Raw genomic sequence first — 25,982 nt, forward strand, 5'->3', positions numbered from 1 at the left:
GATAGAAGGTGAAGGTAAAAGACATAAGTGTTGCATAAAAACATGTCTAGCATGTCTAGACTACTGTCGAATCAGATCTCGGATCATAACGGTAGACTTAAATTTTGCTACAAGTGTCAATGCCACTTCCACAGCAAAGAGGTATTGAAGGAACATAATATAGTATTGCGTAAACCACAAGGCAGTTAAGATCAAGATGCCGGTAAAGGAGCCTACCAAAGCTTTGTGAACCACGCCAGTTCGACGAAAGTTCCTTTCTCGGTTTATGTAGACTTTGAGTGCTTTATCGAAAAAGTAGAATCCAAACCAGTGGAAACCGTTGCAGACAAACCACACACCAGAATGTATCAAAACCATATACCATCGGGATTTTGGTATTACATTAAATGCTTTGATGAAAGTGTCTTTACTAAGGCGCCGGTACTTTATTCTGTGCAAAAAGAAGGAGAAGATGTGGCGCAGATTTTTGTTGAAGGACTTGAGAAAGATATCATAGTCATTTACTCCGAGAATGACTTCAAAAAACCAATGGTGATGACTACGGAAGATAAGAGTGATTTTAAGGCTGCCACACAGTGCTGGCTCTGTGACAACGCTTTAGGAAAGGACAAAGTCAGAGTTCACTGTCACTTCACCGGTAAGTATAGAGACGCAGCGCACAACGAGTGTAACTTGAAGAACAAAGTACCAAAGTTTATATCCGTGTGTTTTCATAATCTAGCTGGGTATGACATTCATCTTTTCATTAAGAATTAATGTGTAACAGAGGGACCAATTACATGTATTCCCAACACCGATGAAAACTACATTTCATTCACCAAAGGTATTCAAGTAAGTGAATACAAAGCAAAGGATGGTAACATGAAACCACTGTACCAATATTTGAAATTTGTATACAGCTTCAAATCTATGAGTACGAGTTTTAGAAAAAAAAGTAAAACCAACCACTCGTGAGGATTTTAAAAATATGGAAAAAGTGTTTGGTGACCTACCGCTAGATCCTGAATTATACAAGGTTAACCCATCTACCTCAGAAAACAAACGAGACATTCAACTACGTGAAATTATTGATAAAAGTAAAATGGAATACATTGTGTCCCATCTAGATGATTTTGAATTGGGAAGTCGATGCATTAACGGGGTTAAGTTGGAAAAGAATGCACAATTAAAATTAATGAAGGATTACTTGTCAAGGGTTAACAAGCGAGGAGAATGTGTAATGAGATATTATCAAAGAAATAGTTTTGGTAGATACTGGACTGGTTAAAAACTATATATTCAAAACATGAGTCGGAAAATCAGATACACCTTGTGTTCAGACATCATATATTACTTTAACATGAAAAATGCTCATCCAACTTTACTGTCATGGTTTTGTTATGAAAATGGAATCGAGTGTAAAGGATTATATGCTTATATTGAACATCGAGAAGAGTACTTAGCTATTTTAATGAAACACACAGGTAAAAAATTGAAAACAACACGTTTATTTATTTCATGCGTCCGAAGCGCTTTTTTGGATTTACCTTCATCAGGAACGCTCAAAGCCAAACATTTGAAATCCGAGGGATGTATAAGTACCGAAACAATTGAGGAGCTATATGACATAAATACCTAAAACAAATAGCCAAATTCATCTAAGGTCAACTGTAAAGACACTTTAGCCATCATTAACGGTAGACGAGAAGCACAATACAAGGATGATCCTGAATGGTACAAATCTTACGGTAATGAGATTAAACACATTACTGAATCCATCATTGCTTTACGATCAGACTTACATAAATTAGCTAAACAATCTAAAGAAAAGAAAGGTAAGAAAGAATACAACATTGGAGGAACTACCGTTAATTACATTATGTGTTCATTAGAAAACAGAGTATTTATGATTGCTTTTGACTACTTAAAAAAACAGAACATTGAAGTAGGTGCTCTTGTGTTTGATGGACTCATGGTTTACCAAAAGGATGTACCAGAAGAAATGCTGCCAGAGTTACTTGAGAAATGTTCTGCAGAAGTAAAAAAAATATGGGATGTGATATTACATTTACTTCCAAAGTTAAGGATGAAGGGTTTGATATACCCCTGGACGCATCAGCAACACAACATGTGAATGTAGAATTGCTTTTGCGAAAAGGTGTATACCCCTTTGCTTATATGGATAGTATCGAGAAAAAAATCAGACCACTAAGTTACCATCTAAGAAAAGGTTTAACAATACTCTCTCTAATGAGGATGTGAGCAAGACAGACTATAATCACGCACAGAGAGACTGGAAAGAAATGGGAATGACCAGTATGAGAGAGTACCATGATCTGTATTTGAAGACGGACGTGCTCCTAGAATGCGTCGTGTTTAAGAAATTCAGAGATCTTTGTTTGAAGATTTATCAACTCGACCCCGCTTGGTATTTAACAGCACCGGGTCTTTCTTATGATATTGAAGATTACCGGTGCAAAGCTTGAGCTTCCGACAGATCCGGATATGTTTTTGATGTATGAACAAGGGATTAAGGGAGGAGTAACTGTCGCAACTCAACGCTATGCCAAAACTAACAATTCATACATTGAAGGATATGATGCTAGCAAACCAACCAATCACTTGATGTACGTGGACGCCAACATCTTGTATGGATGGGCTATGAGTAAGCACTTACCAACCGATGGGTTCACGTGGATCACTCCCGATGAAATTCCAGCCCTGGAGACCCTCACAGCTGAAAGAATCACTTCCTTTTTCACAGCGTTCCATTGGAGGACTGATTATTGGCAAGTGGTAAGACATCATTACTCAACAATTTGCTCCTTAAAGAGGACTGGTTAGATAACGATTGCTTGCACGTGTTTAAAAAGTCATTTCATCAACCCATGTATCAACTGTTGCAACACGCATTGGAAAAGGAATTCACTAAAAAAGACGATCTTTGTTTCTTAAGGCTTACGGAGAATTCTAATCCTTTTTGGTTTAGTGCATTGATCCATATACAGTACTGAGTCCACCGTTGTGTTTTCTTTTCGTCTACCTCCTCATGATGCACGGCTGCAAGTATTGCCCATTTAAAACACTTATCATATCTGTTTTGAACATTAATCACTGCTTTCTTGTCTTTGATCTATTTTGGTAAATCTACATACTGCAAACCAGGTAACGATGTGTGTTTATTGATGTTAAGTTGTAATTTCACGATTTCCTTCAATGTCCACCCATTCTTCTCAGAGGTCTAATCGGCAATCTTTTATCCGATCTTTAGGTCCATCTCTTTCAAAGTTTCAATGAGATCGGTGGCTTCGGTTATAGTTAGGTTTCCCGAATTGAAGTGTCCCTCATTCTCATCGTCCTCTTTACCTGTGAGGTTGATTTTCACGAAAGTACAGTGTACCCACCGATGGGTTCACATGGATCACTCCCAATGAGGTTCCAGCCCTGGAGACCTTCACCGCTGAAAGAATCACTTCCTTTTTCCACATCGTTCGATTAGAGGACTGATTATTGGCAAGTTGTAAGACAACATTACTCAACAATTTGCTCCTTAAAGAGGACTGGTTAGATAACGATTGCTTGCACGTGTTTGGAAAGTCATTTCATCAACCCATGTATCAACTGTTGCAACACGCATTGGAAAAGGAATTCACTAAAAAAGACGATCTTTGTTTCTTAAGGCTTACGGAGAATTCTAATCCTTTTTGGTTTAGTGCATTGATCCATATACAGTACTGAGTCCACCGTTGTGTTTTCTTTTCGTCTACCTCCTCATGATGCACGGCTGCAAGTATTGCCCATTTAAAACACTTATCATATCTGTTTTGAACATTAATCACGGCTTTCTTGTCTTTGATCTATTTTGGTAAATCTACATACTGCAAACCAGGTAACGATGTGTGTTTATTGATGTTAAGTTGTAATTTCACGATTTCCTTCAATGTCCACCCATTCTTCTCAGAGGTCTAATCGGCAATCTTTTATCCGATCTTTAGGTCCATCTCTTTCAAAGTTTCAATGAGATCGGTGGCTTCGGTTATAGTTAGGTTTCCCGAATTGAAGTGTCCCTCATTCTCATCGTCCTCTTTACCTGTGAGGTTGATTTTCACGAAAGTACAGTGTACCCACCGATGGGTTCACATGGATCACTCCCGATGAGATTCCAGCCCTGGAGACCTTCACCGCTGAAAGAATCACTTCCTTTTTCCACATCGTTCGATTAGAGGACTGATTATTGGCAAGTTGTAAGACAACGTTACTCAACAATTTTCTCCTTTAAAAAGAGAACTGGTTAGATTACGATTGTTTGCACGTGTTTGGAAAGTCACTTCATCAACCCATGCATCAACTGTTGCAACACGCATTGGAAAAGGGATTCATTAAAAAAGACATACGATCTTTGTTATCTGTGAAAGGAAAATGTCCTCACTCTTAAATCGATGTTGTAAAAGACTTACTCCCACCTCAACATCCTAGTGGTAACGAGGCCTTCTTTTATGAACAAGGAGACGATATACAAGACCCTCGACAACTGGATTTTCATCGTTACAACTTAGTGGTGTTTTACGCTCAATAGTGTTCAACGTTCAGTGCTCTAAATTAATGACTTTTATTAGCATTAGTGATCCTAAACAACTTGAAGATCTTGCTAAGGAGTTACACGATGTCAAGTGTAACATCCAAGCTAGCAACTTACAAGAACGACTGAATAAACAGGGATTGCGTCGTGATCCTTACAAGTTTTTTTAAACCCGTCGTAGAGGCACAAGAGAAAACGGCTTCTAAAATCACCAAGACGATTGAAAATCTCCCAGCGATCCTACTACTACCTGCATCACCTCCCGAGTTTGCCGATCCATTACCTATCGAACCACGTACAAACATTATTAACGTTGGTCCTCGAGCACAAAAGTATTTACAACTCAGTTTATCGCCAAAGGATGCAGACCACATTTTCTGAATAAGCTTTGAAGACAACAATGGTATTTACATCGGGAATGCACCCGTTACCTTTGAAGGAGATGACATTCTTGTGGATGGAGTACCATACAAAGGACCACTAGAATTGTGGGAACTCATGGTGAAGAAACGTCCTGAAACATATGAACAGGACGACTAAGATGCCTATGATGCTTTCTTTAAAAATACAAATGCATTGTATAAAAATTATGATCCAGCGTCCGCACCTAAATCAAACAAAAGTCTCAAATAGAAAGAAATCGTGACAGACATGTACAAGAAAAATAAGTTTGGTAGTAGACTGGTAGAGTTATGTATTGCTTCTAATCATGCTGGGAACATTGGTGTAAGCAATGACATCGTAGCCATGCGCGATGCTGTGAAAATGCATAGTTTCATTAACAGTAAGAAGAATAAAGAGATTCATCGTAAACTCCTATAAATAAATGTTAATCGTTACGAAAGGATACAAACGTAAATATGCGGTTGTTGTTAGGGGTCTGTTTGACACGATCGCTAATTTATTTGGAGGCGTGTTTACCTATTCTACCGCAAAAACTCTTGGAAGTAAAGCCATAACTGCTGCCACTAATGCAGCATTAAAAGGTATAAAAAAGGAGCTACCTAAGCTGTGGATCATATGATTTGTAGGAAACCAAAAACAAAGACTCCTCATCATCGTTTGAATAACATCATCTGATCCTCTAAAAGCAAAAAGACTCCTCAAGCCCGTTAAAACAACATCATGTCAGGCAGTGGTATTGCAACCATTCACAACTTCGTCAAACGTTATAGATAAATGAGTGATATACTTAGTATCACAGAAAGCTTGTCTTTTGATGAAAGTATTCAGGTATATCAAGTCCATGAATACGAACCTTAAACTTGAGCGTCCTTAAACACTTCAGGTTCTGAAATTAAGAATCAACATTGAAACACAAGATTTGTTAGTTCATCCAGCTGAGAGTTATCTTTTGGTGGAAGGACGACTTCTGAAAAACGACGACACAGCGTATGCCGATGCAGATCTGGTCTCCCTTGTCAACTATGGTATCATATATCTCTTCAAAAGCATCGATTATAAACTATCCGGTCAGCAGATTGAATACCTTAATGATCCAGGTATAGCGACTACTATCTTGGGATTGTTGACGTATCCCGACGACTTAAGGAAATCGCGAGGTCTTAACCAAATGTGGTATAAAGATACTACATCTGACGCCGAGGCTGATAATAATCCAAAGGAAATCTAAACTCAACTGTGGTTTCCGCATGAGGCAGTGCAATTCCATATCTGTTCCCTAAAGTAGTGACCCAAGGGTGATTGGGGAATAGAAGTATGGTCACCATTGATCTTCCTCCGACCGGCAGTAAGATCCTCGCCCAAGTGGGACGTCCGTTTGGCTGTGCGGGTTGTACACATTTGCAGCCACGTGCGGTCAGAATGGGGACGTTAAATCCGATGCCTCGTGTAAAGAGAGTGCCACGCTCTATGCACGTTAAGAACCCTTGCAACAACTCTCTGAGGGGTCCGTAGGTGACCTGTTGCAAGGCTAATTTTCGGTCCCTATCCAATATACCCTCATTTCCCGTGGCAGTCTAAATTTCTCCGACCTTAATCCCGGACGCCTCTATTACAGAACCTACCTATTGTATTTATTGTTAATTTGTTCTCGTCCTGAATATACATGAAATATTTGCCACTGGACGTTAAGCAACCAACAATCAACCCTTGAGTAGAGAATTCACTTGGCGACTCTCTGCCAAGAGTGGACGGGAGAAGCCAAGATACAGCATCGTTGCCTTCTAAACCGATAAGAGTAACAATCAAGAAGAAAACGCAGCCGTGTTTGATCACTGTCGATTACAAAATATCCATGTCACTCTGAATGCTCAACGTTATCCAGCCGTAGACTTTAACACCCTCTCCACCCAGTGTCAAGTATCTAGGGTGTACAAGGAAGTCGCCGATTTTCATAAAACGTTTTTCAACATGGATCATCTCTTTAGCAATAGTAACATCAACCCTTCTGACCTGATAGACCTATACCATCTGTTCGTCATCGATGTGAGTCACCAGTCTGAAAAGTTGAGAGAGTCTGTGGTTGACATTCAAATCAGGGCAGCATTCGGACACAATGTTCCAGTCAACACCGAAGCCTTTGCAGTTGTGATCTCAGATAGACTCCTACAGTTTGAGTCTGATAGATAAAAGATGAACGTTGTGTTCTAAAGATAAATGAATCATCACTTGTTAGTACGCATCGTTGAAAATACAGCATCTAGGGAGGGTTTCTCTTTCATTGTGTCTGATAATAACAACAAAATCGATACCAGGTTCAATCCACCTATTCACTTAAAAATGGAAAGAGTTATGAAATGGCTCTGATCAAACTGGAGACTTAATCCTCTTTCCCAAAAATCCATACAGGGAACAATACCTTTCGTTATTCTAATGATAATGGTGCCACCTGGTTTACCATTGCGATAAACACTGGTTCTTACTCTATCGAAAACATCAACAACGTTTTACAAAGAAATCTACAACTCAACAAACACCTCATCTAAATCCAGATCGGTGCTAATCACAGTACACTGAGGGCAACACTTACTATAGCTAGAAACTATCAAGTCGATTTTAATGTTGTCAATAGCATCAATACAGTACAAGGCTTTAACAAAGAAATCTACACGTACAATCGAGCTACAAACGGTTACTCAGAGGGTGAGACCATTGTCAACATCATCAGTATCAACAGCATTCTCGTCAATAGTGATATCATCAGTGGTAGCTATGTCAATGGATCACAACAACCCACCATCTACAGTTTCTTTCCAAATGTATCCTCCGTATGAAAATCCTTCAAACTCCTAAAATCTAAGTCTATTTTCCAGTCACACTGAACACCATCAATCGCATGAGTACTACACTGACGGATAAAGTTTGAAATCCCACCGATCTGACAGGTGAACATTTAAGCATACGTTTTTATGTTCGTGAGATATAAGCCACCGTAAAGCTAAAAAAGTTAATGACTTAATATGGAATACAACAAGAGATGTTATTGGTGTGTGTATAAATCAAACTCAGATGTTGACTCAGTGTTTTGTCCCGTAGACAAACATTACCAAATCCACGTATTGTAAGTATTGGAGTAACATTACAGTAATAGATTACATGGTAGATTATCAAAAGTAATTAGTGCTTCCCTAACCGTTTTGTTCGTTTGAATGTTGTTTAGCCTTAATTGAAGACAATAAGCATGTCTACACGTTTGTTAAAAGTAAAGCGTTGGTGTTAGACATGTTTAAACAACTCAGTAATGAACCCTTACCTTGTCGCGCTAGCAATCGCTCGGTGTTAAGTGTAAAACAACTCAAACAAAACAAAACATGCAAAAGAAGGTGCTTTTTTGGGAATGTTAGCCGGATTAGCCATGCGAACTCTTCCCATGTTCGCTAAAACAGAACTCCCCGCTTTAGGTGTAGGTGCTTTGAGTGGTTTAGGTAGTGCTGCCATGAACAAAGTCATTTGGTCTGGTCTCTACCTCAAACGAGCAGGTAATGTGTGTTCTGCTGCAACAGGAATCGGAGCCATTGCTTGCATTCCTTTAAGTTCACTAGCGGTCATTAATTCGTTAGGAAAGAAAGGGTTAAAGATATTATCCCAACGTATTCATAAAAAAATGTACAAAAAAAACATAAAGATACCGTACAACTCATTAGAATCTCTAAATCTAAGATCGAAGATGCAGTGAGTAAAGCTTTGGACGATGATGACATTAGTGACCTAGAGTTTACATGTATTGTTACATGCATAGACTCTTACTACACTGAAAAACAACACTTACGACTCCCTCAGAAAAACACGTAACACACACCAATATTTTTTTAATCTAGTGTTTGATAGATTACAAATGAATTGGTCTTACACACACTTGTATTGTAAAGTTGAAACACCACCTACACCTGCACTTACACTTCATCGTCGTTATTACTATCATTATCACTAGTCTCCTCCTCACCATTATTAACCAATTAGACAACAAGCAACAACCATGTCCAATACCATTTCAATGCTTTCAACCATGTGAGATCCTTTCTCAGATTCATCATTGTATCTAGCAACAACCATGTAAATTACCATTTCAATGCTTTCAACCATGTGATATCCTTTCTCAAACTCTAACCTATTCGTAATGACATGGTATAATCTAATGAGCTGTTTTAAGCTATTTTTAACGGGTAGTGTAGAATATCATTTAAAATACCTAAATCTAACGCTAATAAATCACGTGTTAACACTTTAAGTGAAGATGGTGATAAATAGTAATTGTAAACTAACCACTCAAAATTTTGGTAATTCTTTTAAGAGTTTGGAATTGAAATGGTGAAAAAATGATGAATCATATGTAAACGTATCAAACAAATCGTCACTTTCTAGCAACCACTCAAAAGCGTTTAGAATCTTCATAGCAGCCATGCTTAACCTTTACCAACACATGTCTTCATTATGTTTATTATTTTCAATTTTCACCACTATTTATTTAATCTAGTGTTACCTAGATTAAAAAAATGAATGGGTATTCATTCCTACTTACATTCTAACCAAGTCATATGAAAAATACTCTTGTTTAGTCTTTTCACTGATTTTAATCCCTATACTTCTTACAAAGGCACCTTCCGAGGGTTTCTTTTCTCTGCTTAACCCACTGAAAGCCCACACCCTTGTCATGTCCCTTTCCCTAGTTTTCAAGGTAAGTATACTACTTTTACCAAATTTACCAATTACTCTAGTCACTTCTATAATTTGATACACCACCAAAATGGGAAGGTCTCTCCATTTTATGGTTTGTTCATCTTGTTCTTCTACCTTTGTCTTAAAAGCATTCAGATCAATGAAAGTAGCCATCATATTCTTAATACTTAACATACACACGTCTTTATTGTGTTTTTTTTTATCAATTTGACGTGGTTAAAAAATGTTTAAACATGAATTAACTTGAATTATTAATTGTCGAACGATTTTCCAAATGAAATACCGTTCTAACCATGTGGTATAATTGCACATCTTCGATGCCCTCTTCTTCGTGATCACTCAACAACACGTTGACCATCTCATTCATGGCCGGAGCAGTAAACCAGCTTTGATATAAAATCTCATTCAGTTGGTGAACTGTCATGTTAATTTTCCAATTTTCAATCGTACATTCAATATCAAAACTAACGTCTTCTTCGAGATAAGACTTAATAACTTCGAAGGTATCAATGATTCGGTTACTTAACGAACCTAAAGTGTGTCTTTTTTCATGCTGTATGACGTCTACCATATTAGTTAATACTGATCCCAAATTAACCATTATTGCACTCACTACAGCGTATACTATATTAGACATTATTACTTACTATATCCATGTCTTTTATTCCTTTTTTTTCAATTTCAACACCTCTCACTCCTATTTGAAAAACACATTTCTGCATAGTGGGGTAGAACTCTCACAAGGGTTAAGGGTGTTTTATGAAAACTGGTTGGAACCGGTTCCTTACTAATTTATAAATAGATGGATGACCTGCTTTTATTTTCAATTTTGTAGAAAAAATGATCGAAAGTGAAAGTGTGGCAGAACTCTTATTTCTCTACTACTAACTCATGTGCTTCGGAAGGTAAGCAGTTTTTGAATCGACTTCATGTTGCTCGTGAAAAGTTCAAGGACATTGCTGAATAGATATAAGAAGATGTGGTATGAGTGCCAATGAGACAACTCTCTATATAAGTTTATTTATGATGCCATTGGCATCACCGGTGGAAAAGAAACTAAACCCTGGATTGCCGTAGCACATGACTGTATACTTCATATCCAAATTCTGCTGCAATGTAATTTCGGTTTTAAAGTTAAAGTTTCCAATGGGAAAACTGAAATCTGTAAATATAAATGAAACGTTAACAAATTAGTTGTAGAATTGGATTTTGAACTACATTTGCTTTAATTTTAAATTTGAAGACGCAATTTACAGAACAAAATATAAATTTTGATGATTTGTCCTTTTTTCCTAAATAAAGATTAAAAAAGATATCGATTTCAAAAAAAGATTCATTCTATTTTACGCAACCTAGTGGTTACTTATGTTTTTGCACTTGTAATCATTTAATCATTCCTGAAATGTGTCTTATTTGCATCTAAAGACACAAAACAATATCATAAGCATATTGAAACACACTCAAGCCAATGTATAAAGGTTCATGGAGCCTACAAAAATCAAGTGCTTTTATGATACATATTTCCGAAATCTTCTGTATATAAGAAGTTAGATACCTAATGGAAGTCAAAGCTTGGTGCCAACCTAATTAATGTTATGTGTCAAACCTAAGGTCATCATTGTAAAACTTCCAACGACTGCTTTATTAATAACAGCAATAATGACGCTGATTCCAGGATTTCAACAGGATTTCGTGCACATCTTTCCGGTTGTCGTTCTTTTTAAATGTCATATATAAATAAATAATTGTGTACAGTATGTGTGAGAGACAAAGGAAGGCTAACTTAAGAAAAAAATCATGATTTCAAAACAATAGATACAAGCTTGTTGGTGGTAATTAAGTACAGGTCATTAAGTATTAGTACCTTGTTGTCCGAAATTCAAAACCATTAGTCGACAAAAACATTCGAGACATCATGCCGAAAAGAAAAAAAAAAACGACGAGGAGATAAGCAACAACCCACAAAACACTACAAAGATAACTGAAGATAAAGCAGTACGAGCCCTACAAAAAAACCTTGGTTACACGTATGTGATCCGGAAGGTTTAGCATTTCCTACTAGCTTAAGTTGTGAAAGTTATATATAAAGTTTGTTTCACTGTATAAATTTATGTGTAAGACTGTTTATTTAAGAAAGATAAGTTATTTATTGTATTATTTAGACTGTTTTTACAAATTCCATTTGCTTTGTTTGATTCAATTTTCTACTCGTATAAGGTAAGATCACTTTCAGAGTAAAAATTTTTTTTATAAAGGAATGTTAATGAAATTTTCATTTTTTACTTGTAGCAGGAAAACAAGTTCGGCGACACCATTTTTCCTTTTAATTTTTAAAAACATATTATAAAACCCACTTCATATGTAATTGCAAATTTTTATCGGATAGATATCTAGGGTTATACGCAGTTCCCTATGACACAATTTATCTTGCCAAATAATATTGACCCCATGTTCAACTTCAAAACGATCTACGCATTTTTCATTCAAAAGCTATGCCATCATTGAGCACCTATTAAAGCTTATTCTGAAATTGTGTGTCGTGCGCACATACATAGGTGTCAAATGTTTATATTTTCTACTTGTACTAAAAACGCATCAAAGATATCAGGCTTATATATTTGTACGCAAGACGCCCGTTTCGTCTATTTAAGATTCAGCAGAGGCGCTCATAATAGTTGTTCCGATTTACAATCAAACAATTCTCCTCACATGCCTCATGAACTGATAAATATTCTTATTTAAATTCCAAATTTTTACATAGGACGTCTCGAAATTTGGCTTTTATCCTTATCCTGATAAATGTTCCACATTATATTCCAAATAATCTTGTTCTAAAATATGAACTTTTTATCAAAATGGTCTTTATGAATACCAGCCTTATAAAAGTTCTACATTTATCATTAATATTGAAGGATAACTTGACTTTGTTTCTTGTGCGAATTGTACACCCACATTCCAATCTGTCTGCAGTTTCTTTGACATCACGAACTTATCAAAATTGAGATAATTAACGAATATAAATATCGCCTCCTGAAATGGAACATGCAATGTTTTAACTGCTGCCTCATATATCAAAATGTCTTCTGTTTGGGTGAAACTTTGTGTTCTGACATTTGTAGCCACAGTTGGTAAGTCACTTTTTCATTATCATTTAATGAACTGATTCTTTAAGATTTAATCTGTAATTGAAAACTAAATACTTTTTCATGCAATTTTAATTAAAGGACATTAGGGATAGGATTAGGGTTAGAGTTAAGGTTAGGCTTAAGGTAGCTGTTGAATTCATGCTCACTAATTTCACCCAATTACAAATTATCATATTTGATTTATAACACAGTAAATCTAATATCCAAATTATAAAAAGTCCAAAAAGAAACAATTAACAAGGCACAGACTCCATAAAATGTAGCAGCATTTCGTGCGTATAGACCAATTGTCATCAAATTATATATTGAGATGACCCTGAAAGACTGCCGACAGTCATATAATTCGATACAAAAATAACTACGAATATAAATAGACAGACATACACTTGCACTCTATTTTATAGGTCTGTTTGATTTAATGTTATATATTCAAAATATATGTATATCATCGTTTAACCATGTTTAACTTTTTAATGTTGAAATTATCTTCTTTCTAACAAATAAACATGCTGAACACATGTACAACCCCTCCCCACCAAAAAGTCAAATTCAAGGCTGCAGGAATACGATTTTTAGTTTATTTTTACAAAATTGAACCAAACCGACCACTAATAGCTAAATATTATTTATATAACGTTTCCCCTTATGTACGCACATCTGGCGTACAACGTAATAAGCTTGGTATCTTTGATGAGTTTTGTTTTTATAAATGTTTGAAACAAAATAAATTATATATTAATTTTTGTTCAATGTGTAAAAACATTGACCGAAGCAGATTTGTAATTAAACGCTTGAAATGTAAATGTACACGGTCAACGTTATTACAAATTTAGAGTAAACACATAAGATTGCAAGTGAAATCAAGCTTTTCCTAACTTATTTTTTTCAAATAGTCATATCATTGTAATTAAGTAACTTTGTCATAGAGAGTACGTCTAGTTATGAATGTGACGCTTTATTGAAATAAAGAAACCATATGCTTTTAGTCAGATTATCAAATAATGGAATTCCTTTGAAACAGTTTTTCTTCGTGATGCAAATAAACCAATTGTCAAAATAAATGTTATCCCTCAAAATGTAACTCATATTATTCTTCTTTGACTTTTGGTCTTGATTGCCTTTCGTTGAAAGTGATTACTCTTTTTATATCATTTATTTATAAAAAAATTAGACACTTTTCAACATTCATATTTTGTTTCAGTATTTTGTGCATGTCCAAATAATTGGAGTCATTATGAAGACAAGTGCTTCTTTCTAAGCCGCGACAACGAGACATTTGCCGATTCACTGGTGAGTTACAACGAAGAGAGCAGAGGGAGGGTTCCGAAATTAAATACTTATAAATTTGTCTTCAAATTTGGATTTCGATTGTCTTACTTTGATATAGAATTACTCTTTGTGTATTGCACGCTGTATTAAATGTGTCATATTCTCGATTGTGAATGGGTGTGGATTCCAATTACGGATGATGTATGCATAGCAGAAGTCGATTGCCCTTTAGACACATCCAGTCTCGCTTCCTTTAGAGTTCATATGAATCCCTCAGATTTTTTTTTTACCTTTTTTGACCTTCTCAGTTGATATATGGGATTTGAACATCGGTAAACTACCGTTGTCTCACATTTCACATCACATGACATAATATTAGGAGCGGGTTTTTCGAGGGTGGAATATAACAGAAAATATATTATTTTATTCATCCAAATTAATCGTATAATATCAACATGACCAATAAATACTTGTTTTGTAATTTGAAAGTAATATGTTTCTATCTTATTTCAGAAACTGTGTGAAGTGATTGGACGCCAATATGGAAGATCGGCATCATTAGCTACTGTTGATGATGCGAAAACACAACAGTTTCTTACAGATTTAATGATCAAAATTAGTAAGAATGAGTAGACATTAGATTGTACATGAATCATAAAGCACTTTTCCCATGTTACTTCCTACCTTAACCTAAAAAAAACAATATGTGGCGACCTGTGTAAGGTACTATTAAACTTGGCTGTCGTAATGAGTGTAAAAACTACAGTCAGTACGACGTTTTATTATGGTCTTTATGTCTGTAAAGGATTTGGATACTAAAGCGAAGCTGTATATATGGTATGCACAGGAATTTTTCTGCATTTTGCAAGAATAAGAACATGGTTTTGTTTACTTGCCAGTCATTGAGGATCCTTTCCTTACGTAGAAATGATAGACTGAGTCGTTGTTGTTTTGTCATTAAAGCATTTACTTTTTAAAATGTTTTAATTTGTTGACTACTTCATTGTTTGCATTTAAAAAACAAGCCTAATACTTTAACCTAGTCGTCATGAACTAGTTCTATGAGTCATCGTACAATACATTCAGTCAACTGTGATTTGAAAACTGCAGTGAAGTAATAAAAAATGGCAGTGTATTTTGATGGAATCGTTTTCTGTAAATCTCATATTTTATTCAAAACAGCAGGAAGAAAAAACCAAAACAACTATATTTTTGCCAAACAGAAATTATAAAGTCAATCTGAAAACAAATTACGAATGAGAAACATGAAAACGAGATAAAAAAAGCCAAAATAAAAAAATCTGGTTTAAATTACGCTCATACAAATACGTCTTTCAAAACCAGACAGTGACGTCATGTGGTCAAATCTCACACGCTCACTTGTTAAAATAGAAGGAAGTCATGGAAAACTTATGCAGAAATAAAATTTCCGGTAAGCCTGGAAAACAATAAATTTCACTGTAATTTGTGTATTATGCCGTTCATTATTTGGCCTGTAAAATACTAAAAAATTACTTTAGAATACAATTTAGAAATGTATATTTGATGGATAGAATTTTGCATGTTTTGTTTAAAAGCAGAAATATGAGATTTTTTTTAGTAATTCACAACCATTTTGTTTGTTTTATTAGATTCCATTGGATTGGGATGTACATAGGATTAAATGACCTTGTAACTGAAGGGACATTTCACTGGGTAGCCAACGGCAAGCAGGCAACATACTTTAACTGGGGACCTACCCAACCAAATAACAGAGGGGGAAACGAAAACTGCGTAGCTATGCGAGTTGATCCAGTTATAGGCTTCAATTATTCATGGACAGATGGTCCTTGTACAGTTCCAACCACCTACATATGTGAAATGGTGTAAGTACCATTCCAAAGAAATCGAATAAATTTAACATTGTGATTTTCACCACTGCAAAGATATATGATACACATTTTTTTCTTGAAATTATTGTAATGTAATGCACAAGTCTCCATCTAAATATCGTTTATACCAGGCTTAAAAGTTTGTACGCCAGACGCGTCATCAGTGACGCACAGATCAAAAAAGTTAAAATGGCCAAATAAAGTACGAAGTTAAACAGCATTAAGACCTCGAAGCTATTGATTAAAGTTTCTTTGAAGTAAGGTTCTTCTTCTTTTACTGATTTACACAAATAACAATATGTACATAATTCCAATGTGGATCGTTCGTCAAATATTTTGAGTGTTCTTTTATTACATAATGGTCACCCAATATATCATTTCGCTTCCCTAAAACTTTTGAAAAGATGATCTCAACCTTACAATTAATATACAAATAAGCAGAAAAAGGTATGATTGCTAATAAGACAAATCTCCCCCAGAGACTTTATTAATTAGCAACTAAAAGTCACAGTAAAGCTTTCAACAATGAGCAAAACCCATACAGCTTAGCAAGGTAGAAAAGCCGCCGAAATGACAAATGTAAAACAATTCAAACGAGAACACTAACGGCCTCATAAACGAAAAATGAATACAATATAAAAACAACAAAATGCAATTACATGAAATACAAGCATCAAACTAGAGTCAAGCGCCTCATTGTTCATGTGTCAGCAGCAACTTCTATCACGAGAAAATTCCCCACATTTAAAAGAACATTATTTATATACAATCGATTTTTTTCAAATATATATCTATTTATTTTAGGGCAGCAGATATTGGAAACCTTCTCGGATAGTCGTAATTGTCAACAATTGTTTTACATTTTCCATGTCAGTTTATTTATTATATATATGTACTGAAATTGTTCTGTTGTTTTTATTTGATATTTTGTTGTTATGTAATTTGTTGGATATTGGAGTAGACCATAATGTAACAGAGAGAGAGAGTAATCTTTATATAAATAAGAAAATGTGGTATGAGTGCCAATGAGACAACTCTCCATCAAATTCACAATGTATGAAAAGTTAACAATTGTAGTTCAAAGTACGGCCTTCAATACGGAGCCTTGGCTCACATCGAACAGCAAGCTATAAAAGACCGCAAAACAATTCAAACAAAGGTCTAATCTATATAAAAAACGAGAAACGAGAAACACCTATGAACCACACCAACAAACGACAACCACCGAAAAACAAGATCCTGACTTTGGACAGTTGCATTCAAATGCAGCGGGTTTAAACGTTTTAACAGGCGCCAGCGTTCACCCAAACCTGCGACAGTAGTGTAACATTACAACATAGAAAGACTCACCACGAAATATCAATTGAAATGGCTTAACTCGATCAAAAAGACATTTTAACAAAAACAAGTAAACATACACTGAACGAATAAGTTTGATCTATGACACAATATAAATACAATATTAAAACGTAGGTGCCTATATAACATAGACATTACAGGTAGTAATAAAAAAGATGTAGGAAGAGTGTCAAGAAGACAACTCTTACCTGGGACAAAATGACGTTAAATAAAACAACGTACACAGGTAAATTTAAATATAATAATTTTGTTGTTAGGAGTACGGAAGACATTTTTTACAAAATTAATAAATTTGTTGTTCAGAGTACGAGTACAGAAGTGAAAATTTATCGTCACACTAAATACTTATCAAAGGTGGTAAGAATAGTGAGACGAGATATAACACAATATAATAAACATTGAATTACAGAAATTCATTACAAATTTTGTCAACAGGTCAAATTAACACAAAAGTACGATTTGAGAGTACTCGCAGTTACTGAAAGCTAGTTAAAAGCCAAAAGCAATTAACCATTAAAAATCATGCATCAGAGACTGAAATCAATTAAAACACATCCCAGGGATTTAGTGTTTTAACGCCATGGACATTGAAAGAAGACATGACTCGTGCAATGCCAAAAAAAAAGTATCGACAGGCAGAAGAATCGTTAGGATTTAGCCTTATAAAAGATATGTTATATATAGATAAAGAAAACTCTAAATAGAAAATTAACGTGAACACATGGTGAATGAGTATTTATACATCCCAAAAACCATTCGTTAAGAATACAAATTTAGTTATGTTTTAATTTGTTGATGAAAAAATCGATGTTAGTGCCAATGAAAACAATTTTCAAAGATCTTATTACAACATTAATAAGATAACCTTTACTAATAAGTTAACTCGGAACATTAGAATTTAAAGGCAAACTGATTTTTTTTTAATTATTTATTATAAGCTATTATCTTTTATCTATTAACTTAGCAGTCTAATATTTCAAAGCTGTAGCCGACTGACGTGTAATGATTAGATCCAGAAAATACAGTAACGCTTACTTCCGTTTTTATTTAAAGTAGAAAACTGAATATAATTTTACAGATCATGCAACAATAAACTTCTATAATTTCTGTTAAATCCTTCTGTAGATATCAATGATTTCCATCAAAATGTACTACTGAAAGGGATTGATACTCATAACGACACAAAAAGGCACAGAATATTAAAATGGTCTTCCAATAAACATTGCAATCAATTTTGATTCCAATATATTGTTTGATAGAATAGATATAGTTTAACAGGACACGCAGTTTACACCAAAACACAATATATAACGTCTAGTTCTAACCCTTACTCTTACCCTTACCCAAACACTATCTAGTTTCTGATATGAAAAGCATATTTACTATGTATGCTTGAATTCGTGTACAAGTGAACAGAGGGGAAATGAAATACAATTGTATTTTCGTAATTTTTAAACATCAGAATAATCTATAGGTTTCATATAAATTAGTAAGTAATGGTACATATAAGTTTTGTTTAAAACATTTCGCAAAATTCGCATTATTATGTTACATCACATTGGCACTGACTTTTTAAGACGCGCGTTTCGTACACAAAAGACCCATCCCTGACGATCGAATCCAAAAAATTAAAAAGGGCAAATATTGTATAAGATCATTGACGTTCAAAGAATTAAAAAATACCCAGCTTTTATCCTCCCTTATTGAATTAAGATAGAGAATAAGCGACGTCTGGTTTGCTCAAAACAATTTCCGGTGTCAATTGATAGCAAAATGTACACTGACTCCTTAAAGATGTGATTTCTTTATTTTTGCTTAAAATGAAGGAGTTAATCTGCAATTTCCTTTTGGAAGTTACAACGTCCAGTTTGAAATAATAGGTTACTTCAATTTGATTCCAAAAATATATGGTTGCATTTTTTGGGGTTGTTTTTTAATGCCAAAAAATAGCAGAGTAACGTCTTTACCGATTCCGAAAACCTAAGAAATTCAAAAGTATTATTTACCAACATTTAGGTAAACATAACCACAATTATATTAAATTTATCAGATTCCAACCACTCGAACCGATCAATAAACAACAAAGGTAATCGCATAAACAATTTGAAGATTATCGTAAAATTATCGAATTGTCTTGGATCAAACGACTGCAGACAGCATATCCCCTGAGTCTAAATAACAATATAATGGGACAAGGGAACATATCTTAAACTTCTTCTATTGATATCATGAATATTGTTGATAACATACAACGTAATGATAGGTCTTATGGCAAACGTATCAATCGAAATCAACGAATTAAGCATCGCATGAATTATACACTTGATGATCTCCTATGTTTATTTATAAACAACGGTAGGCATCAATTAATATGTACACTGGGTCAAATGCCAATTAGTAAATTACATGATATTTTCAGAGTGCGACACAATCTCGTTCTTCAGCCTATTCTTTTAATATTCGCGTATAATTACAGCTTTTTGCCACCATAGGCTGTTCCCGCGTATCGATAATCCTAAAGATCATAAACGGAATTTTCTTACAATTAAATATATTAACAGAGGTACTGATTTCATCGAGTATATTTAATGACTCTACCATTCAAAACTCTATACATCCCTATTTTGATAACACAGAACAACCTATTTTTTCTGGTATACACACAATAAACCCAGCAGAAGTTTACTTTTTAATTATACGCCAGTAACATTAGGCATCAGTGTAGAAAATAATACTCCTCTAACTTGAGACTGAATTTGCAAATTTTAGATATGATCCCTTGGCTATGTTATTACGTTGGACCTCAATATCGTTCAAGACCGAGAGGTTAAAAACTTTTTGAAAAAAGGACCAAAATATCGTCCTCTATCTAAAATAGATTAGAAACAGTGTCGTCAGGTCATAAAAGACGCTCTTTCATGGTATTGTACAAATTGTTGTAAACGGGAAACATCTGATAAAAAAATCTGTATTCTCATTTAAATAAATGTATGAATGTTGTGGATATTCGAATATCACATTTTGAAAATGATTAAGGAATGAATTAAAGAGTACATAATACACCTATTTCTAGAATAAGAAACTAAGTTCAAGTACTCGCAAAATGGTTTGTGTTTGTACCGGCCGACAAAGCAGCCAACAATGTGTTGGTGGTATGCCGTAACTACTACACGGAAGTTCTTAAGAATGAAATTTTGAACTCTTCTACATTCAAATCCATGCGCTCCACAGAGAGTCATATAGTAAACAATCATATCATATCATAATTACATCACAGCTTAAGGCCTCTTCTGAACATTTGAAGGTCCCTACTATGTATCGGTTGCCTAAAACACATAAAAAAACCCAGTAAAATAGCGTTCATCTCGGCCTCTAGTACGTGTTCTACAACTAATATTTCAGTGCTTTTAACTAGTTCCTTAACTTCTATCAAAGAACTTATCATTAACGTTTGTAATAAAACATATGAAAATAGTGGAATTAACTATTTTTCGACTTTAAAAAAATCTTTTGATGTTTTAGATTAATTACGTACTTTCGATGGTCCTTTTGATTCTGTTGACAGTTTTGACTTTTCATCTCTTAACACTACACTTCCACACAATCGTATCACACAAACGTTTTCAAATTTAATTAAATGGTCGTATGGTAAATTTAATTGCAAATATATTTGAAACTCATTTAAAGACTTTTCCTCTAATAAGAAAGGTAAATATGCTAGATATTCTTATTGGAGGTGTGATGAGATGATTGAAGCTTTTCATTTTCTCCTAGATAATATTTATGTACGTTTCGGCAATAAACTTTATCGACAGGTTGTAGGTATTCCTATGGGCACCAATTGCTTCCCTTTAATGGTAGACGTGTTGGCGTGATACGGGTTATGTTCTTTTCGTATATTTTATGATGGTATGATATTAAACACCTAACGGAAGGGATTGTGCTTGATTTTCATATGATGGAGACATACTCTCTCAATCAGTTTAAATGATGTCTGGAGCTGGCATGTCAGTAACTGCTAGTAGTCCTTTTTTAATTTCTGTTATCATTGTCATTTTGTTTTGTTTCTTCTGTTTCCTATTCTAACCTCGGACTCGGACTTCTTTTAAACTGAGTTTTACTATGCGTATTACTGTATGTTTGTTTATGCTACATTGGCTAGAGGTATAGGGGGAGGGTTGAGATCGCACACAACATGTTTAACCGGCCGCATTTTTGCGCCTGTCACAAGTCAGAAACCTCTAGCCATTGAAAGTTTTATATATTTTTTTTAACTTCGGTTCATTTACACGTTTCAAAAATAGTACTAGTGTGACGTCCATTTTCTCTGAACTAGTACACATTTCTGTTTAGGGGCCAGCTGAAGCCCGCCTCCGGGTCCAGGATTTTTTCGCTGTGTTGAAGACCCATTGGTGGCTTAAGGCTGTTTTCTGCTCATTGGTCGGGTTGCTGTCACTTTGGCACATTCTCCGTTTCCATTCTCAATTTATTGATCTTGTACTGTTATAATCACAGTTTATCACCAAACTCAGTAAAGACCAGTCTAAATTGCATTTAATTGATTAAATCAAACAACACTTATCATTATCTTGATGATATTTTTCGTTAAATAATCAAGAATTTTCTAAATATACTGGCGAAATTTCCCAAAGGAACTTACTATAAATAAATCAAATAAAAACGGAAATAACTGTCCTTTCCTAGATTTAGATATTTCAGTTTTATACGGGAAACTCTATACACAAATTTACGACAAAAGTGACGATTTTTTGTTCCCTATTGGTAATTTTCCTTTTTTGGACGACGATGTTCCTTTGGCACCATCTTACGGTGTTTATATATCACAACTCGTTCCCTATGCCGTGTCTGTTGTGACGTTTTGAATTTGAATGAATCTATGTATTACTGGTAAATTATTAAGTCAGGGATTTCGTTACCACAAATTACTTAAAACCTTTACTAAATTCTTCCATAGATACAAAGATTTGGTTTGGATGTTTGGTTGTACCTGTAGAAAACTTATTTCAAACGGGATGGCACATCCTAATTTTTACTGAAATGTTGTATACCGGGCCCGGAAATTTATAAACGATCCGGGTAAACTTATCGATCCTTTTAATAAACTTATTCTAAAAAGTTACCAATTCAACACTATCCTTACATCTTTGAATTTTTTTGTATGGGTTTTAATATTAATTTTGTAAATCAAAATCAATCTAAATATTATTTTTATATACATAAACACATTTATGGCTCTACAATCTGTCAGTACCTGTATCTTGGCATTGCACAAGGTCATGTTTTTATCTGGCTGTTAATGATGTCATTACACTAAATCATTTGGATTGATATTTTAGTCTTAGATGCATGATTTTTTTATTAGTTGTTATTGGCTTTGAACTACCTGTCAGTAACTGCGAGTACTCTCAGATATTTACTTAGTTGTTAGGGATATATAAATACCCTGCTACGTCCGGTTTGTGCTTTTCTTACATGTGTTTCTGCTTTTTATCGATCTGATGAGTTATGATTTTTATAGTTTGTTCTTATGTTGTACTGTTACACCACTGTTCTAGGTTAGGGGTAAGGTTGACGCCTTCAAACAAGTTTAACCCCGACACATTCTGTATGTGCCTGTACGAATTAAGTAAAATATTAATACAAGTGTATTCAAAATTAAAACAACACTGTAGAAGACTCATTGGTGCGAATCGCACATTAGGACCCACCTGCACCAGGAATGTCAAAAGCCAAAAAACCCGATAGCTCGATGGTAAAAAAAAGACCAAAAGGAACATTATAGCACACAAATGAAAATTAAGGAGAAATGTAAAGTAAATAAAAAGATACACAGTTTCAACATATACAACCCAAAGACCATCTTGTTTTATTTTGTGAAGGAGACAATGAATAATTATCTATAAGGTCTTGATACTTTCCGATGAACTGTACAGGAAAATTAAGAGACGAACAGTTTTGTCAATAGAAAGCACTGACAAGTCCATGATTGATCAAAACAACATAGACGCTCTGAAACAAAATATAGCAACAAGCAATATACATGTATAAAACAAAAGTAACAACAATCACCACTTAACTTAACACAACACTAAGGGTAAACACAGGTTCCTCGGAAGGTAAACAGTGTTTGGATCAGCTTCATGTTACACATGGAAAGTACAAAGACATTGCTAAGTTCATTTATGATGCCATTGTCATCACCGATGAAAAATAAACAAAACCCTGGAATGTCGCATCAGCTGTATACCTCATATTCAAATTGCGCTGAAATGTAATTTTGATTTGATTAAAGGTCAAAGTTCACAATGGGAAAATTGAAATCAATAAATATAAAGAAACGTTAACAAATTAGTTGTTGAATTGGTTTTTGAACCACAATTGTTTTTCTTTTAAATCTGAAAACGCAATGAAAAAAGGTTCATGGAGCCTGAAAAAACCAAGTGCTATTAAGATACAAATACACGAAATCTTCTGTATATAAGTAGTTAGATACAGAATGGAAGTCAGCAAGTGGCGCCATCTTAATTAACGTAATTAGTCAAACCTAAGGTCATTGTTGTAAACCTTGCAGCCACTGATATTATTGATAACAGCAATAACGACGCTGATTACAAGTATTCAACAGGATTTCATGCACATTCATCTTGTTGTAGTTCTTTCTAAATGTCATACATATTAAATAATCGTGAACGATATGTGTAAGAGACAAAGGAAGGCTAACTCAACAAAAACAATTATGATTTCAAAACAAAAAGAAAAAACGACGAGAAGATAAAGCAATAAGAACCCTACAAAAAACCGGAGTTACACATATGTGTTCTGGAAGGATAAGCATTTACTACCGTCCTACGTTGTGAATGTAATATATTAGGTTGTTTTACTGAATATTGGAATCTTTAATTGAAAAATAGCAGTACAAAATTGGCTAATTCTTTGCTTCAATATGCTAATTGTTTTAGACATAATGCATATTTATGTGTTTATTTAGGAAAGATAAGTGATTTATTGTATTATTTAGACTGTTTTTACAAATACCAATTGTTTTGATCGATTCAATTTTCTACTCAGCCATATAAGTTAAGATAACTCTTACAGGAAAAGTGTTTATAAAGGAATGTTAATGAAATTTTCCTTTTTTACTTGCAGCAGGAAAACAAGTTCGGTGACACCATTTTTTCTTTTTAGTTTTTAAAAACATATTATAAAACCTATCTTCATATGTTATTTTAAAGTTTTATCGGATAGATTTCTAGTATGAGAGGCAATTCCCTCTAACACAAGTTATCTTACCAAATATCATATTAAACCCCGTGTTCAACTCCAAAACGATCAACATATTTTCCTTTCAAAAGCTTTGCTATCATTGAGCACCTGTTAATGATTATTCTGGAAATGTTTATTGTGCGCACATACATAGGTGTCAAATGATATCAGGCTTATAAATTTGTACGCAAGACGCGCGTTTCGTCTACAGAAGATTCATTAGAAGTGCTCATAATAGATGTTCCGATTTACATTCTAATATTTCTCCTCACATGCCTTGTGTACCGATAAATATTCTTATTTATATTCCAAATATTCACATATGAAGTCTCGAACTTTGGCTTTTATCCTTATCCTGATAAATGTTCCAAATTATATTCCAAATAATCTTGTCCTAAAATTTGAACTTTTTATTAAAATGGTCTTTATAGATACCAGTCTTACAACAGTTCTACATTAATCTTCAATATTTGAGGAGACCTTGAGTTTGTTTCTGGTCCAAATTTTACAACTACATTCCAATCTGTCTGCAGTTTCTTTGACATCACATCAAAATGAAGATAATTTAAGAATAAAAATATCGCCTTAAAACTGCTGCTTTATATATCAAAATGTCTTCTGTTTGGATAAAACTTTGTGTTCTATCATTTGTGACCACGGTTGGTAAGTCACTTTTTAATTATCATTAATGTACTGATTCTTCAAGATTTAATCTGTAATTCATAATTAAATGCTTATTTATGTAATGTCATTTAAGGGGCATTAGGGTTAGGGTAATGTTTAAGGTTAGACTTAGGGTAGCTGTCAAATTCATGCACACTAATTTTACCCAATAACAAATTATCATATTTGATTTAAATCATAGTAAAACTTATCTCCAAATTACAAAAAGTGCAAAAGAAATAATTAACAATGCATACACTCGTTAATGAACAGCAGCATTTCGTGCGTAGTAGAGACCAGATGTCATCAAATTATCCATTGAGATGACCCCCAAAGACTGTCGACAGTCTTATAACCTGATACAAACGAAATGGTGTTTAGCTAATTTTGACAAAATTGAACCAAACCAACTTCTTATAGCGAAATATTATTCATACAACTCTTCCCATATTGTACGTGCATCTAGCGTACAACGTTATAAGCCTCTTTGTTTGAAACAAAATCTATCATATATCAATTTTTGTCTAGTGTGTAAAAGCATTGACCGAAGCAGATTTGTAATTAAACGCTTCATATGTAAGTGCACACGGTCGACGTTATTACAAAGTAAGAGTCAACACATGAGATTACGAGTGAACTCAAGGTTTTCCTACTTTTTTTTAAAATATTCATATTATTGTTATTAAGTAACTT

At 34.4% G+C, this 25,982-nt stretch overlaps 1 protein-coding gene across 1 annotated transcript in view; it reads left to right on the forward strand.

Annotated features, from left to right (window-relative positions):
• Nucleotides 1–534: 534 nt before the first annotated feature.
• The window catches only part of LOC127708149 (macrophage mannose receptor 1-like), a 51,970-nt gene continuing 26,522 nt past the window's right edge, over nucleotides 535–25,982 (forward strand). Inside the window, exons 1-2 of the mRNA XM_052212989.1 lie at nucleotides 535–637; nucleotides 1,791–2,072. Of these exons, the coding sequence (XP_052068949.1) occupies nucleotides 535–637; nucleotides 1,791–2,072 (385 nt within the window). The remainder of the gene's footprint in view (nucleotides 638–1,790; nucleotides 2,073–25,982) is intronic.

The sequence above is a fragment of the Mytilus californianus genome, unplaced genomic scaffold (genome assembly GCF_021869535.1).
Source record: "Mytilus californianus isolate M0D057914Y unplaced genomic scaffold, xbMytCali1.0.p SCAF_7, whole genome shotgun sequence".
NCBI classification, from domain to species: domain Eukaryota; kingdom Metazoa; phylum Mollusca; class Bivalvia; order Mytilida; family Mytilidae; genus Mytilus; species Mytilus californianus.